The sequence below is a fragment of the Rattus norvegicus genome, chromosome 4 (assembly GCF_021556685.1).
Source record: "Rattus norvegicus strain SHRSP/BbbUtx chromosome 4, alternate assembly SHRSP_T2T, whole genome shotgun sequence".
NCBI classification, from domain to species: Eukaryota; Metazoa; Chordata; class Mammalia; order Rodentia; family Muridae; genus Rattus; species Rattus norvegicus.
In genome coordinates this window covers 37,554,048-37,568,291 of record NC_141537.1, presented here as the reverse complement: position 1 = coordinate 37,568,291, position 14,244 = coordinate 37,554,048, and the positions used below count along the sequence as shown (strand labels likewise).

The 14,244-nt window shown below is 42.7% G+C and overlaps 1 protein-coding gene across 12 annotated transcripts in view; it reads left to right on the top strand.

Annotated features, from left to right (window-relative positions):
• The window catches only part of Ica1 (islet cell autoantigen 1), a 141,515-nt gene that overhangs the window by 36,507 nt on the left and 90,764 nt on the right, over nucleotides 1–14,244 (top strand). For all 12 annotated transcript variants that reach the window (XM_087659428.1, XM_087659422.1, XM_087659427.1 and 9 more), the window contains 1 exon segment: nucleotides 2,887–3,085. In XM_087659428.1, the coding sequence (XP_087515554.1) occupies nucleotides 2,887–3,085 (199 nt within the window).

Sequence of the window (14,244 nt, the reverse complement as noted above, 5' to 3'; positions counted from 1 at the left end):
GAAGTCACACCTAGTTCTCCTAAACGTGAAGGAGGCAGGAGAACTCCATGAAATCACTCTGAATGTGAATTCTTAGTTGAGTGAACATGATTTAGAGGGTTCCAGAATGTTCTTTTTTAAAATTTATTTTGACCGTATGTGTGTCTGTCTGTATGCCTATGTACATATGTGTACATACTGGTGACTACAGAGGCCAAGGGAGGGTTCGGGACAGGCGGGCCTGGAGTTACAGGCAGTTGTGAGCCACTGACATAGGGCCTAAGAACTGAACTTGGTCTTCTGTGAGCTGTATTTGCTTTTAACTGTTAAACCAACTTTCTAGCCCTACTGAATATGTTTTTAGCATAAACAGCACCATAGCAGATAGTTTCTGTATGTTATTATATATGCTAATAACTTAGCAAATTTATATTTTATTAAATAATATTAATCTTTTAAATTTTCAATGTGTAAATATTTGGAAAAAAGAAAAAAAGCAACCCCACAGGATTCTATTACCTGGGCATGCTCTAATATACTTAGCCCGAGCCCTGCGTTTTGTTTTATCAGTTTAAGAATGGTGTGTGTGTGTGTGTGTGTGTGTGTGTGTGTGTGTGTGTGTGTGTGTGTTTTATGTGGGGGGACTCACAGAGGTCAGAAGCCGACATCCAATATCCCATGACCTGGAGTTACAGGAACCATTCTGGGTGCTAAGAACAGACTTCAGGTCTTCTGCAAGCATAGTACTCACTTTTAACCAATTTAATCCGGGTTCTCTATTATATAACTTCCCCTACTAAGGATAAATATCTTGGTGTAGCCCTTTAGTTATTTTATTAACTATTCCCACTGGGTAGATTTTCATAAAGGAAAGGTGAGTCAGGCCTGCATAGGAGGATAATATTTCCAGTGAGTAAGAATATCTTTCTTTGGTCTAGACCCCTTTTGTATACTGCAGTGAAAATGGATTTCCACCATTCTGATTTATATGGGTCAGCTTATGGGGTGGTGACAGAGATGAGAGTACATGTGGTTTTGTATATGCCCCTTTTAAATTTTCTAGCATGTTATTATAACTTCAAGCTCTCTGTATAGTGTCCTGCATTCCAGGGGCTCGAGAGTAGTTTCTTCACAATATTCATCGTCAGTAAATGTTGGGAAATAGACAAAATCTAAAGGGAGAGAAAAGGAGTCAGAAAGTGAGCGGCCTCCTCTGGGAGCCATCTGAGGGCTGTTTATCTTCAAATAGACATCCCCCATGCTATAAAGCTTTGCACTGGAGACTGCCTCTGCGTCTGCTACACGTTATGTTGAATGTAAAGCACATAGTAAATTTAAACCACCAGTATAAAGCACAAACTTATTTCCTGGCACAGTGGCATGACATCTTGAGAAGACTTCTGACATCTAGGTAGGCAGGCTGCTATCGTAGATGTGTTCTCATTTAAAACAACACATTACAGGCAACAGGAAACCTGGGGAAAACAGGAAAAGAGAGTTTCGTTAAGGTATGTTGCAGCATTTATAATTTCAGAGTACTGCAGGCATATAAGGGACGGTAAGCACAAATAGAGTCACCAGAAGCTCACCAGTACGGTGGTTCCCTTTGGCTGAGTAACTTGGAGTGCAAACGGGATTTTAAATGTTCATCTCATGTTTAACGTTTTCACCCATGTCCTGAAATTTCATAGACAATATGTTTTATGTGACTGGCATGAGGGTTTAGTGGCTAAGAGTGTGTATTGTTTCTGCTGAGGCCCCAAGTTTGATTCTTACCACCAGGTGGCTCACAACCACCTACAACTCCAGCTTCAAGGAGTCTGACATCTTTAGCCTCCAAGAACACCTACCTACACACACACACACACACACACACACACACACAGATAACTCAAAAACAAGTGTTTGAAAACCAGAAGAATGTGTTTTTAAAGTGTGAGTCACCTGACATTGCTTCAGTGGTTTCAAATATGGAGGAGGCAGTATTTTATAACCCAAATAAATATCTTACCTAAAGTTATTGTATGCTTTCCTTTTTATATAAATAAGTGACAATTTGTTATGACTGATGGCTACTGTTATAATAATTTTATACTTGTACAGTATACATTTATTTCTGGTGTGATGCTCTTTGTTTACTACAGTGCTTGAGAAGGAACCCAGGCCGGCCCTCCGCTCCTCCTCTTCCATCCCCCTCCCCCTCCCCCTCCCCCTTCACCCCCTCCCTCAGGTAGCCCAGGTCTGTGAAGGATAATCCTGAACTTCTGACCCCACTGTCCTCTGCCAGGATTAAGCTGTGCACCACCACCTGGTTTCTTATATTTATGATGATTGAATCATATAGTTATCAGATCATATTGACACACCATGGAACCTCAGGATCTGTGCCTTTCTTCTTTCCCAAATCATTTAAGCTCTTCCAGTCCATGCCTCAGCCTTGTTTCTATTAGAACAAATTGCAGGTTTTGATTGAGGAGTAATCAAAATGGCCTGGTCAAGGATACTCGAGTAATCCCTATCCCATTCCACCCTCCACACAGGGCCCAAAATTCAGCAATAGAAGAGACAGGGAGTCACCAGGAATGGTAACAGGAAGGGCAATGCCTTGACTGTCCTTCACTGACATAGGCTTGACTTCAGTTTCAAGTACACAGTGCCTAGGCCTGAGGCCACCCAGCAACACAAATGGAGAGCTTCCCAATGGTCCAGTTCACTAAACACTAAAGGATCAGAATTCGGGCAATCTCCGGATGATTCCCACATTCACACACATTTTGATGAGTATCTGCCTCCTGACAAGACGTCTGTGTTCTGTACAGTGGTCTAAGTTCATCATGGGTTGAATGTCAGGATTTGGACCTGCTCCTTTCCTTTGTTTTATGATTATAGCTGTGCCCTCTTCTACAGGTTGGCCTTGAGAAACCCTTTGTGTCGATTTCACCAAGAAGTAGAGACTTTTAGACATCGGGCCATCTCCGATACCTGGCTGACAGTGAACCGCATGGAGCAGTGCCGGACAGAATATAGAGGGGCGTTATTGTGGATGAAGGACGTGTCTCAGGAACTGGATCCAGACCTCTACAAGCAAATGGAGAAGTTCAGGAAGGTAGGAAGTTTTCTGAGGGTTGTCAAAAGGGCCACCTGCTAGAGGGCAGCCAAGTGTGATTTGAATCCCTCTGGTAAAGAAGACATAACTCAAAAGCACCAAGGATACAATTAATCATTGCTGACATTTTTTTTTAATGTGACAGAATACCAATTAATGTGATATATAATTCTCTAAGGATAAGAGAGGAGACAGGTGGAAATTGCTGGGATTTCGTAGCTGGTTTTAATGGAAGTCAGATTTTCCTATAAAGTGTACGTTTTATAAGGTTGTCACTTGTAAATGCCTCTTCATGCGTAACTAAAACTCCAGGGTAGATTACACGAATCTAGAAAGCGAGACTAGACTGCTTAACAGGCCTTTGTAATTGATAATTCATGTTGAAACCAGTAAAATAATAACAATTCTTTTACAAAATGGTTGGAGGAACTGGAATACAGTTGTGCGGTTAGCTAGAATGGTATTGACTGTGCCTGCTCTTGACCTCTTCAGAAATTTCTCCATGGAACATAAGAGCCAAAGAAATGAATATTTTGTTTAATTTTCCTGACGAATAATCTTAAGTTCCTTTAAATTAAAAAAATCACATTGTACTAATGTAACCATTTGGAGCCCTTTGGCCACAGGAATACATCCTACCACTGGGTGGCAGCCGTACACTGAGCATTTAGTGAACATGTGGCCAGGTTTTGTAGTGGTTGTGTACAATCTTGGTAGTTCTTTGTTTGGGCAACTGGGTGTGTTTTAGAGCATGAAAGGAAAAAAGAAAAAAAGGCCAAATGTTAGGTCTGACATAATATTGTGTCAAGTCCCTTAGTCATTTCAACTGATCCATTCATAATTAGAAATGTTGTTTAAAAGGCTTAGATTCCTTTTTATGGACATCACTTTGGAACTATGAACCTGGAGTAGGAGGCTGAGAGAGACTCGAGGGACAGAAAGAGCTTCTTCTCTTGTTCAAGACAGTGGTCGCCGCTTCTTGACCTAGCTATCTCGAAGTTAAGTTTTCTCTTGGTTTGTAGCTCAGACTCCCTTCCTGTAAAGGGAGCCAGCATCATTTTCTCTCCAGTTTTTTGCATGTCAGCCTTCTCTGTAATGCAGGCTGCCTTGCCCAGGCAGAGGTGGAATTGGGATGTAATGGAACCCATTCATCCTTTGAAGGAGAGGGGGAAAAATCAGCCGTCGTGGTAGTAAACAAATCAAATGTTTATGGTTCGGTAACCAGATGCTGGTGAACCCAGGCTGTTCTGCAAGTTTTCTGACTTTGTAATTAGGCCAGTCATTTATTTTGTCATTAGTATTTTATTTGGGGATTGAGGATAATGGGGGTGGAATTGGGATTAGAAAAAAAGGAAAGAATGGGAGAGAAATGTGTCTCCAGGGCACAGTGCTGGCAACGTTTTATTTAGTGCAGCCTTAATGTTTGACATAATCAATGCACAGTTTTTGCTTTTGTAGACGAGAATAGAGACCCACGGTAGGTAGCTAACCTGAGGTGAAACAGGAAATGGAGGCCAGAATCCTTGATAACAGATACAGTTTCCCCACCAAGACACAAAGAAAGTCAAACAATATACCTAGAGGTGGCCTAGGCATTTTCACAGTAACTCCTTGCACGGAAGCTCTTTGTCCAGTGAAGAGTTTGGGGGTGCCTCCAGTGCGGCAGATAGTACAAGCAAACAGTGTTACCCCTGAAGGCTGAAGAATTCCGTGGGGGTTATGTTTATTTGGTTTTGTTTGGTGGGAGGTGGTTGCTAGCTGTGTAAGACTGAAACAAAAACCAAGTTCTTCGTCATTTGGTTTGAACGTTGAAACATTTCCCATCGTTTAATGTCATCAATCTCTTGATCCTGGAAAATATGGGTGGTTTGGTTTTTTTTTTTCTAACCTTTAGTGAGGAGTAGTAGCTGAAGCTGTGCCTGCCTCCCTAATCCTGTGTGTGCTGGATTCAATTTAATAGCTGGATGTGGTAGACTTGGACTTGGGGAAAGAATGTTTTTGAGAGAAGACTGTCTTCAAGAGTGTATTTGATTACTCTTGACTCAAGGAAGACAGGGTCTACATTGGTTCTCTCCAGAGCCTGGCCCCAGAGCCACTCCAGTGCCCAGCCCAGAGTTAGTATTTAATATGGCAAGTGGCAAGATTCCAAGCAGAGTGCAAGGACTCAGGGGCACCACTTCTCAGATCACTCAGCATCCCCACTGTATGGAAGTGACCTCCTGGTGCCTTGGAAATTGGCATATATGATTGCTCAGGTGAAAAACAGGACCGATGTGGAGTTTGCTGCTGTCTTTTGGGGATGCTGGTAAGGGTCAGTTTTCTGTTCTGCTACAGTGTATTTGCAGATTAACTCTTTAGAGTCCTGTCCAGGTGAGATTCCACCTTAAATAGAGTCTCTGTTTATTTCTCAAGAATAGAATGCTAACTAAGTCATTTGGCACAGTGACCCAGAGTGCTCCAGGTGTGTCTTTAAGGTACAGTCACCTCAGCTCTGTCTCCTCCTCCACATTTGAGCTGACAAAGCCTGGACTTTGAGTTTTGTTGACTTCACATATCCTGGAAGAGACAAGGCTCTACTTTTTATGTCATGGTTACAGCCCCCTATTTGGAATTTTCAAAATGTGTTCATTCATTCATTTGTACATTCAACAAATGATATTGAAGCCCAGTTACATACCAGTAAGCACAGTGGGGTATAGATTAGCACCAAGTCCCCTCTTGTGGGATCATTTGTGCATAAGACAGGCAAACACGATACAGTGCGTTGAATGGTTTTCTGAGATGAAATGTACTACAAATAAAAAGTCTAGACGGGGGGGGGGGGATCCCAGATGAAGCAGCACCCCTCCCCCTAGCAAAAAGAAAGAATGAATAATAGTATGGTGGTTCATGTTTGTCAATTTGACATCTAGAATCACCTGGGAACTCCTCTCTGAGCCAAGCCTGAGAAGATAATGTTATCTTAATTACATTCATTGATGTGGGAGGACCCATCCTGTTTGTAGGCTGTACCATTTCATGGCTTGAGTTCTGGAGTGAATGAAAAAGAGGGAGAGTTGAGAGAGCATACGCTCCGTGTTCTCTGCTGGCTGTGAGGCTATTATGACCAGCTACTTCAAATTCCTGCCGCCCTGACTGGCTGCTGTGATGGGGCTTGGGGCTGTACCTTGAACAGTAGGCGCAAATGAACCCTTCCCCCATTCAGTTGCTTTTGTCAACAGTAAAGAAACCAAGACAAAAAGGAAGGGCCTGGACGGCGTGGGTGGGAGACTGCAGTGTCTAGCTGAGGAATCAGTGTGGACAAAGGCTCAAGATGGAAGCAACATAACATCTCGGAGCAGCAGCCGAGTGACAGAAGTGAGACAGAGGGGCCTAAGCAACAGGGCCTGAGAGAAGCAGGTCTAGGGATGTAGACACACACGCGCGCGCACGCATGCGCGCGCGCACGCACACACACACACACACACACACACACACACACACACACACACACACACACTCCTTAAGGAGGGAATGGAAAAGTGGGAAAAGAGGATGGGTGTTATAAAATTTCTGTTCCCAACAACTCAGTTAGATTTCAGGGACTAGAAGAGTAGAAACCAAATGGAACCCGGCATTCCCGGGTCCTGGCAGGATGAAGACCAGAGAGAAACACACTGTTCTGACCTCTGGCAGACCCAGGAGAGTGTCACTTTGATTACAAAGCTCTTTCTTATTTTTAGAAATAAACAGAATAAACATAAATGAACGTCCAATTGGAAGGGAATTTTCACCTCCAAAAGAGATTATTTCTTTCCTAGCATTTCCCAAATGTCATGAAACTTCATACAGCACAGTCACGGCGAGGAAGACGGAGCTGGTGAATGAAAGTTTAAAATTAAACAAAACAAATGATCTGGCATTCTCTGAAGCCCAGGGGCTGAGGATGGCTCCGCACGTCAACATCAGGAGTTGTTTCTAAGTGTCCCTCTAGGGGACTAAAGACACAGAGAAGAAAGCTTTATCCTAGCCTTCTGGAAGAATCCTGCTAGTCATCTGCTCCTTGTCAAAGGACTCAGAGGAAAGAGATACCTGGAGAATGGAGGCCACATGGAGCTGCTTCTCCAAGGCTACCATATAGGAGCCTATGGGTGGATTTGCATAGATGGGGCTGCTTGTCCCCGTGCAGTTGGAGGCTCTTCCTGACATCATGGTTCACCCTAGTACCACTAGGTATTTTATGAGCGAATTTAGTGTGTGATATATGTGCCCTTTGAAGGACAGTAAAAGGGTATGATTTAAAAATAGGAGTCAGTTTCTCGTAGCAGATTACATCAGCTGAAGCTGTGAGCCCAGCCGAGCCTCTGAAGCCTGTGCCCTTGAGAGCTTCTGTGGTCAATTAAGTGTCTTGTTTTTCTTGAAAGTCAGAAATGGGATGGAAGGTAATTATTCTAAATGGAATAAAAGCTATGCTAGGTGTAAGAAAATAGTTCTGAAGCCTCTAAAGAGATAGTATGGAAATGTATACATGGGCATTTGTAGGACTCAGCCTTTATAGAAAGGGTACAGGAATCACTGTCTTAACCTGAGCCATTTACTAAATAGTTAAATGAAATCCTGTAGCATTAGCCTAGTGTTTCATTACAGTAATTCAAAAGGATGTCTAAAAAGCATCCTAGGAACTGGGAGTGATATATGGTGGGATTCTTAGGCCTCTCTGTCTCCGTTAGAAGTAACATTAGGTTGCAGAGCCCTGTTAATCTACTGGTCATGTCATCAAAGGATACATTGCAGTAAGGCTTATTAACAAGAACTGGCAGATTACTAGATAGGACCTTACTTAGAACCATCAGTCAGTAGTGACCCTGTGTCCCAGTGGTGAAGGTTTGAGTCTAAGAGTTTGGTCTTCAACTGATAAACAGCAGTATCGATAATAGATGTTTCTCTTTTTCCTCCGGTGAACAAAGACTCGGGTTAATTAATTTGACAGTTTTATTAATTACTACTGAAATCATTGGTTCTTGTCAGAGGTCAGGCTCTTTTAGCAATTGAGGGCGGGTCCCCCGGGGAGTTGAGTTTTACCGGATTGTTTCACTTCCGCTTCTCAGTGCCCTGTGGTAGAGGCCTTCAGTCAATGCCTTGCATCGCTGGATGAAGCCAGTTTGTGCTTCAATTCAAAGCCCAAATAAGTCTGAGACCCACCAGTGACCAGGGCTGAGTGAATAGGTAATCTTTTGTTTGGTCTGTACAGTGGGCCGACGTTAAGTATCTAAAGAGGAGGGAAGGCTGACTCCATTGTCTCTTCTGCCTCTCTGCTCATTCTAGAATTCTACATATGGGTTGAGCCCTTTTATGAAGTGAGGTGAAAATTCCTTTTATAAAGTTAATACTCTTTTAAAATGTATCTGCTTCATAGTTTTTGGTGTTCATTGGTTGGTTTTGGTATGTGCCTGCGTTTGTTTTGCTTTAGATGTTTAACTAGGGGCACTTGTTATTTGTGGTCCCCGAAGCACAGTGAATCTCACTGCCAAAATGCCACAGGAAAAGCCCAAATTTTCACATGGCACAACTTGGAAGGGAACTAATAATTATGGGCTGGCTTTCAACTCTGACTCTCATCGGGTGAGGCCTTCGGGCCTTTGTGTCTCTTTATTGATTTTTCTCCCTCTGAACTTAGTAAATACCAAACCTCTGCTTGAGGGCTACACTCAGACCATTTAGGCTAACACCCTCAGAAGAGATAATGCTGGCAGAGCTGGTGGCTGCTGCTCCTGACTGAAAACAGGAAGGAGGATGGAGCCTGCGTCCTGGGTAAAGCTCGACTCTGTTCCCAGCACTGCCCGCACCATCTGGGGACACTTAGGCCTGAGTCTGATTTTGCATCTAGTAAATGCAATCAGGCGTCCTCTCTCTGGGACATTATTCTTCTCTAGCTCATTAAGCTCTAAAATCTGTAAGCTCGCCCGTGAAGACAGACAGCCACTGGGATGGGAGAGCACTTACTTCTAAAGTGTATCTGCCTTCCACCTCAAGGACATTCTCATCCTGCTAAGTCCACTTACCTCCTTGGATGGCTGGAAAGAAATCGGACGGTTTCGTTCATAGTTCTTGGTCAGAGGAGTCTTTGATGTTTGCAGGCTGATAATACCCATTGCATACAGATATTATTGCTTTATTATTGTTGTTGAGGTTGAATTCACCGGGGATAGGAGGGTTTTGATATATACCTTTCTCCATGTATTCCTTACTGCCTATAGACCTCGGCAGAGTGGAGTGACCACAACGGAGGCTGAAGGCCTGCAAAGCCAGTAACACTCACTCTCCGATACTTTACCACTTACCGGCAGGTGCTTATAGACGTGCATACCTCAATTAAGAACTTGATGATTAATTTTTACTTGTGGTAAGAATTCATGTATTTTACCTACTAAACCAGGTCCCTTTGAACGTAATTCCTTTGGCCTGATACCTAGGGATTGCTGGCTCATATGAAAGTGCTTTTTTCAGGGAGGGCCTCCTGTGCTGTTGATGGTTAAGAAGTTTCACATTAGGAAGCTGGCTTGCTTTCTGTCTTCTGTTGTGCAACATTCAAATGTCCTTAAGACAATAGTTCATGCAAAGGCAGAGGTGTAACTGGTTTTTACATGTGATGTTTTAGAACAATGCAGCCTTTAATCCTTCTAACTCCACAGATGGCCGTTCTGCATCAGGATGAACCATTAGAACAAGAGACTAGACTGAACCAGAGAGATGCTGCTAAGTGTATATAACTCTCTCAATTCAGACTCTATTCCACACCTTTTCTTTCATTTTTTGAATAGGATTTTAACTATCATATTCATTGTGTATGGTACTGAATTTTATAAGGGCACTTTAATACATATTGTGCTTTCAGCATATCCTCCCCAAACCCCTCCTCTTTCTTCCCCCTCTCCCTCCCATCTGTCCCCTTGTAACCCTGCACAATTTCACCTTTGTGTCACGTCATACACATTCACGATTGTATGTAGCTGCAGAAAATGTAGGATCTTAAAACGAGAGAAAACGCAGTGCATGCCTCTCTGATGCTGTCTGGTTCTTTTTTTTTTTTTTTAATACTCCACATATAACCAAAATGATGATTCAGGTTCATTTCTGTGTCTGGGGCCTTAAGGACATTAAAGCATGCAGAGAAAGCTGAGACTCTATGGGAAATAAAAACAGTTCCTATTTGTCCCTCGCCCAAGAACAAAGGGAAAAAACAGGCAAAGCTATGTAATTAAAGTTTTAATTTTGCATTCCCATGCTTTCTAGCTGCTTACCTCAATGAGACCACTGCTTAGAAACTGTACCTCAGTTGCTGACAGTACCAAGAAGCTTTTCTCCACAGACAGATGCAGTGATCCCATATTTGTCTATGGAAGTGAAGATGCAATTCCAAGCCCCACTCTTGCATTTCTCCTACTCTTCATGGAATTGCCTGCCTCGTATCTGGACTTGATGGAAGGGACCGATGGATAGTGCCCCGAAAGGCCCTCTACAACAAGGAAGAAATCAGAATGAGTGTCTTGTTGGGCAGCACTGCACAGAGATGTGGATGTTTGGGAATGTAAACTGGGAAGTATGGTCATGCACGTGACTTAGTTCTTTGGCTGAAAAATGCCAAAGCCCTTGTTATCATTAGATACACAATAGAGTTAATACCATGCATTTGGTAGCATTATTATTATTTAGTAAACACACAGCGAATCTTTGTGTCTGGCACTATTCCAAGCTATTTGCTTGTATAAACTTACTTAATCCTGTTAGTCCACAAACCAAGAGAATATTGTTATTATCAATTTTGCAAATGAGGAGACAGGAACACACAGGAAGGAACCTAGTTAAGGCTACCCAGCTTGTCTCAGAACTCAGGCACACTGGCTGCACACTGGCTGCACCCTGTGCGGCTTGCACCGAGTTCCTCTCCTGGTACCTCAGATTTCTATGGGTAAGCCCTTCACTTTGGATGTAGCCCACATGTCACCCCATTTTAGAGACATGAAAATGCCCAGCCTTGTGGGGTTAAGAACCTGACTATGGTCCCAAACAGTGTTCAGTCTCTTCATTTACAGAACACAATAACAAATAGAAATCCAGGGGTTCTGTGTCTCCTTAACCACAAACCAGAAGGCCCATTCTCTCAGCATAAAATGCTGGGCCAGGTAGAGAGCTCACTAGCCACGCTGAGCCACACTTTGCAGACTGTGGCTTCCCACGCAGGATGACAGACTCCAGAGCATGGTTTACGGGAGGCACTTAGCACACTGCAATGCAAGTGCTCGGTGCACATGGACTTTTGTGACAGTCACTGAGCCTCCAAGAGAAAAATTTGACATCCAGCGTGACACATGCTAAATAAGGTCCTATGTAGGGGCCTGGCTGGAGGGGCCACAGCCTTGGGTTGTCCCCTCAGAGTGAGCTGACAGGAGACTGCTTGTTGTTACAGACTGTCAGGCAAGTTGTCAGATAAGAGTTTCTAGGGATGACATCACCCCTGTGCCTTCTTCTGTGACCCAGCTTCTTCCAGCACAAGGTGCAAGTGATTTTCAAAGCCTACGCCAAAGTTTTCTTCCTGCCCCTCCCCTCACTGCCAGGAGATACTCACGTGCTTTGTCCATTTCTTGCAAAAGTTGTCTTTTGTTGTACGTGTGAACAACAAGCCACCTTTCTTTTCTCAGGACCATTTTTTTCCTCATTGCCATAATCTACTTTCAAGAGTAGAGTCTTTGAAAAAAAATGGCAGTTGGATATAAATTTGACTTTATAAATGGATGGCCCGAGAAATTAAAAGAGTCGTGTCTGGGCCTTTGTTCCCTTGATATACCTTCACAGCTTTTATATTATTTCTGCTTTTAGTTAGATTTCTTGGCAAGAAGAATTTAAATTTCAGCAAACAAATGTTCATGGTGTGTTTACGTCTTTAAAAGTTTGGGGATATTTTTGTACAAATTGAGTAAACATATTTACACACATCCCCAAAATAACAAGGAAGTTTAAGTACATTCCTGTCACATCCTGTTCTGTTTCCCAAGCTGGAGACTCATTTTTTAGCGCCTGGCAGCCATGAGTCACTTGCCACATGCAGGGGGTCTCCAGTTTCTAATTATTCTGTAGCTAAAGTATTTGTTGAATTGGTTCCTTCCTTGCGCCCTTAGTGCAGTTTCTTGAGTAGAGGCTTCCTCAATATGGACCTCTGAAACAAACTACTATCTTCCAGAGTAACAACAGCCCCATTCTGGCTGAGTTTCTGGGTAAAAACTTCCTATGCTTCCCTCTCAGCCACCTTGCAAGTCCAGACTACAGTATGCACTAACTTACCGCCATTTTTTTATTGTTCCTCTGGAGCAATACTCCGACCCCTGCCTATTAATTTCACATGATAGGTATGCATGGACTATAAAATAAAGCCTTGCTAGAAGTTATGCTCCTTTCCATATCCTTGAATACCCTGCCCGATACCAGCGATCCCCCCCATTCTTCTGTCATCCCTATATAATTATAAGACACCATTAAAGCCACAACACCCTAAGGAGCCCTTGCGGACTTTGCTGTGCTCCTGTTGCGCTCGGCATGCACAGCCTGACACAGGAGTGAGTTGGTAAATGCATGGGTTTAAGTTTCCTTGAAAGCAGAAGCAAGAGAGTGTACATCTTGGAACCCCAGCTGTATAATAAACAAATACAGTGTGTGTATAATAAGTATCTGCTTTATGGAGGGAAGTTTATTCCCACTACTGAGTAAAAACAAAACTCTCAATACACAACCCAGGAGTGAGTCATGGATTGCAACAACCTGGAAAGAATCTACATGTAGCAACTCACAAAAATTCTGTTAATCTAAATTCTATAAGAACATTTGGTAAGGGTTGAACAACTAGTATTTCATAAAACTGAAAGCTGATGTATTAGCTTAAAGTAGATTATTTTTCAGGCCAACTTCACAGTGGAGAAGCATCACATCTATGCATAGGACATTTGTCTAATTGTTTGAGGGGAAAGTTTGCCTACCTCTCAAGTTTCTGAGAGGACTCTGAACAGAAGTGAATTATTTCAGCTTGTGCTGCTCTGTGAAGAGTTTTCATTTTGCCAAGCTCTCTGGCTTTTCTTCCTAAGACTGCTGGGAATGAGGTAGCCTCTGAGGCAAGCCCAGGTTCTAGAGTTTCATAGATGAGAGTATACAAACCCCAGACTGGACCCAGTTAGAACCATCAGATTCTAGGTTTAAAAAAAAAAAGGCTGTCATTTATGAAGCTCAGTTTTGAGAAGAGCATCTGTCAGTCCTTCAGCAGCTAGAAGGCTTTGGAGGAATTCACTCTGTCTGTGTTTCCATCCCATTGTGCTTTTGGCCTCAGCACCAGGGGTGTCTGGAGCTCATGGTAACTACCCTTACCCACAGCCCCCAACCACAGGCTGTTCCATTGGCCTGTGCCTCTCTTGGAAGCTCCTGAAGGAAGTGTCATCTTAGATTATAGATCACTGGAAAGCCACTGTGTTCCAGTAATATGATTTCCTCGTTACTGTCTTTAGCCTGCCTAGTTTCTCTCCAAGCCTGTCATAGCTATACATCCCACCACATCACCCTCCTCTTGGTTACCAGCTCGGATGACAGCTAACGCTTTTATTTTCCATGATGAATTAGTTGCAAGCTTTACCCTCGTCTAGAATTCAGTATAAATGAAGGCAATTGCCTCCTGATATGTTAATCTAGCTTTTTTTTATTTTTTAAAACTGTTATGTTTTAGGGATCTATCACATACTATTTACTTTTATTTTTTAATGGTGATTTATTTTGATCCTTGAAATAGAATGTGGGTTTTATTTAATCTCAAACAGGAACAGTAAATCCACCGTGCCCTCAGTCCCAATGGCTTTACAGAACTGTAAGTTGCTTCTATTCAAGTCAGAAAGGATTTTCTCTGAACCCATTCTTTTTCAGAGAACTTCCAGTGATAGTAGAAGTAACAGTGTAATGTATGCACATTGTCACTCGGCGTCCAACTACTGAGAGTCACTGTTCCAGAAAGATTACAGCAAAATTGCTGTTTCAAAAAAAGAAAAGAAAAGAAAAAACCCCACTATTTTCTCTGTTAGTTTGTCATAGAGGACTGATAAACAGTTGTAAATGGTACTTTATAAAATGATTGAATTATTATCTGTTAA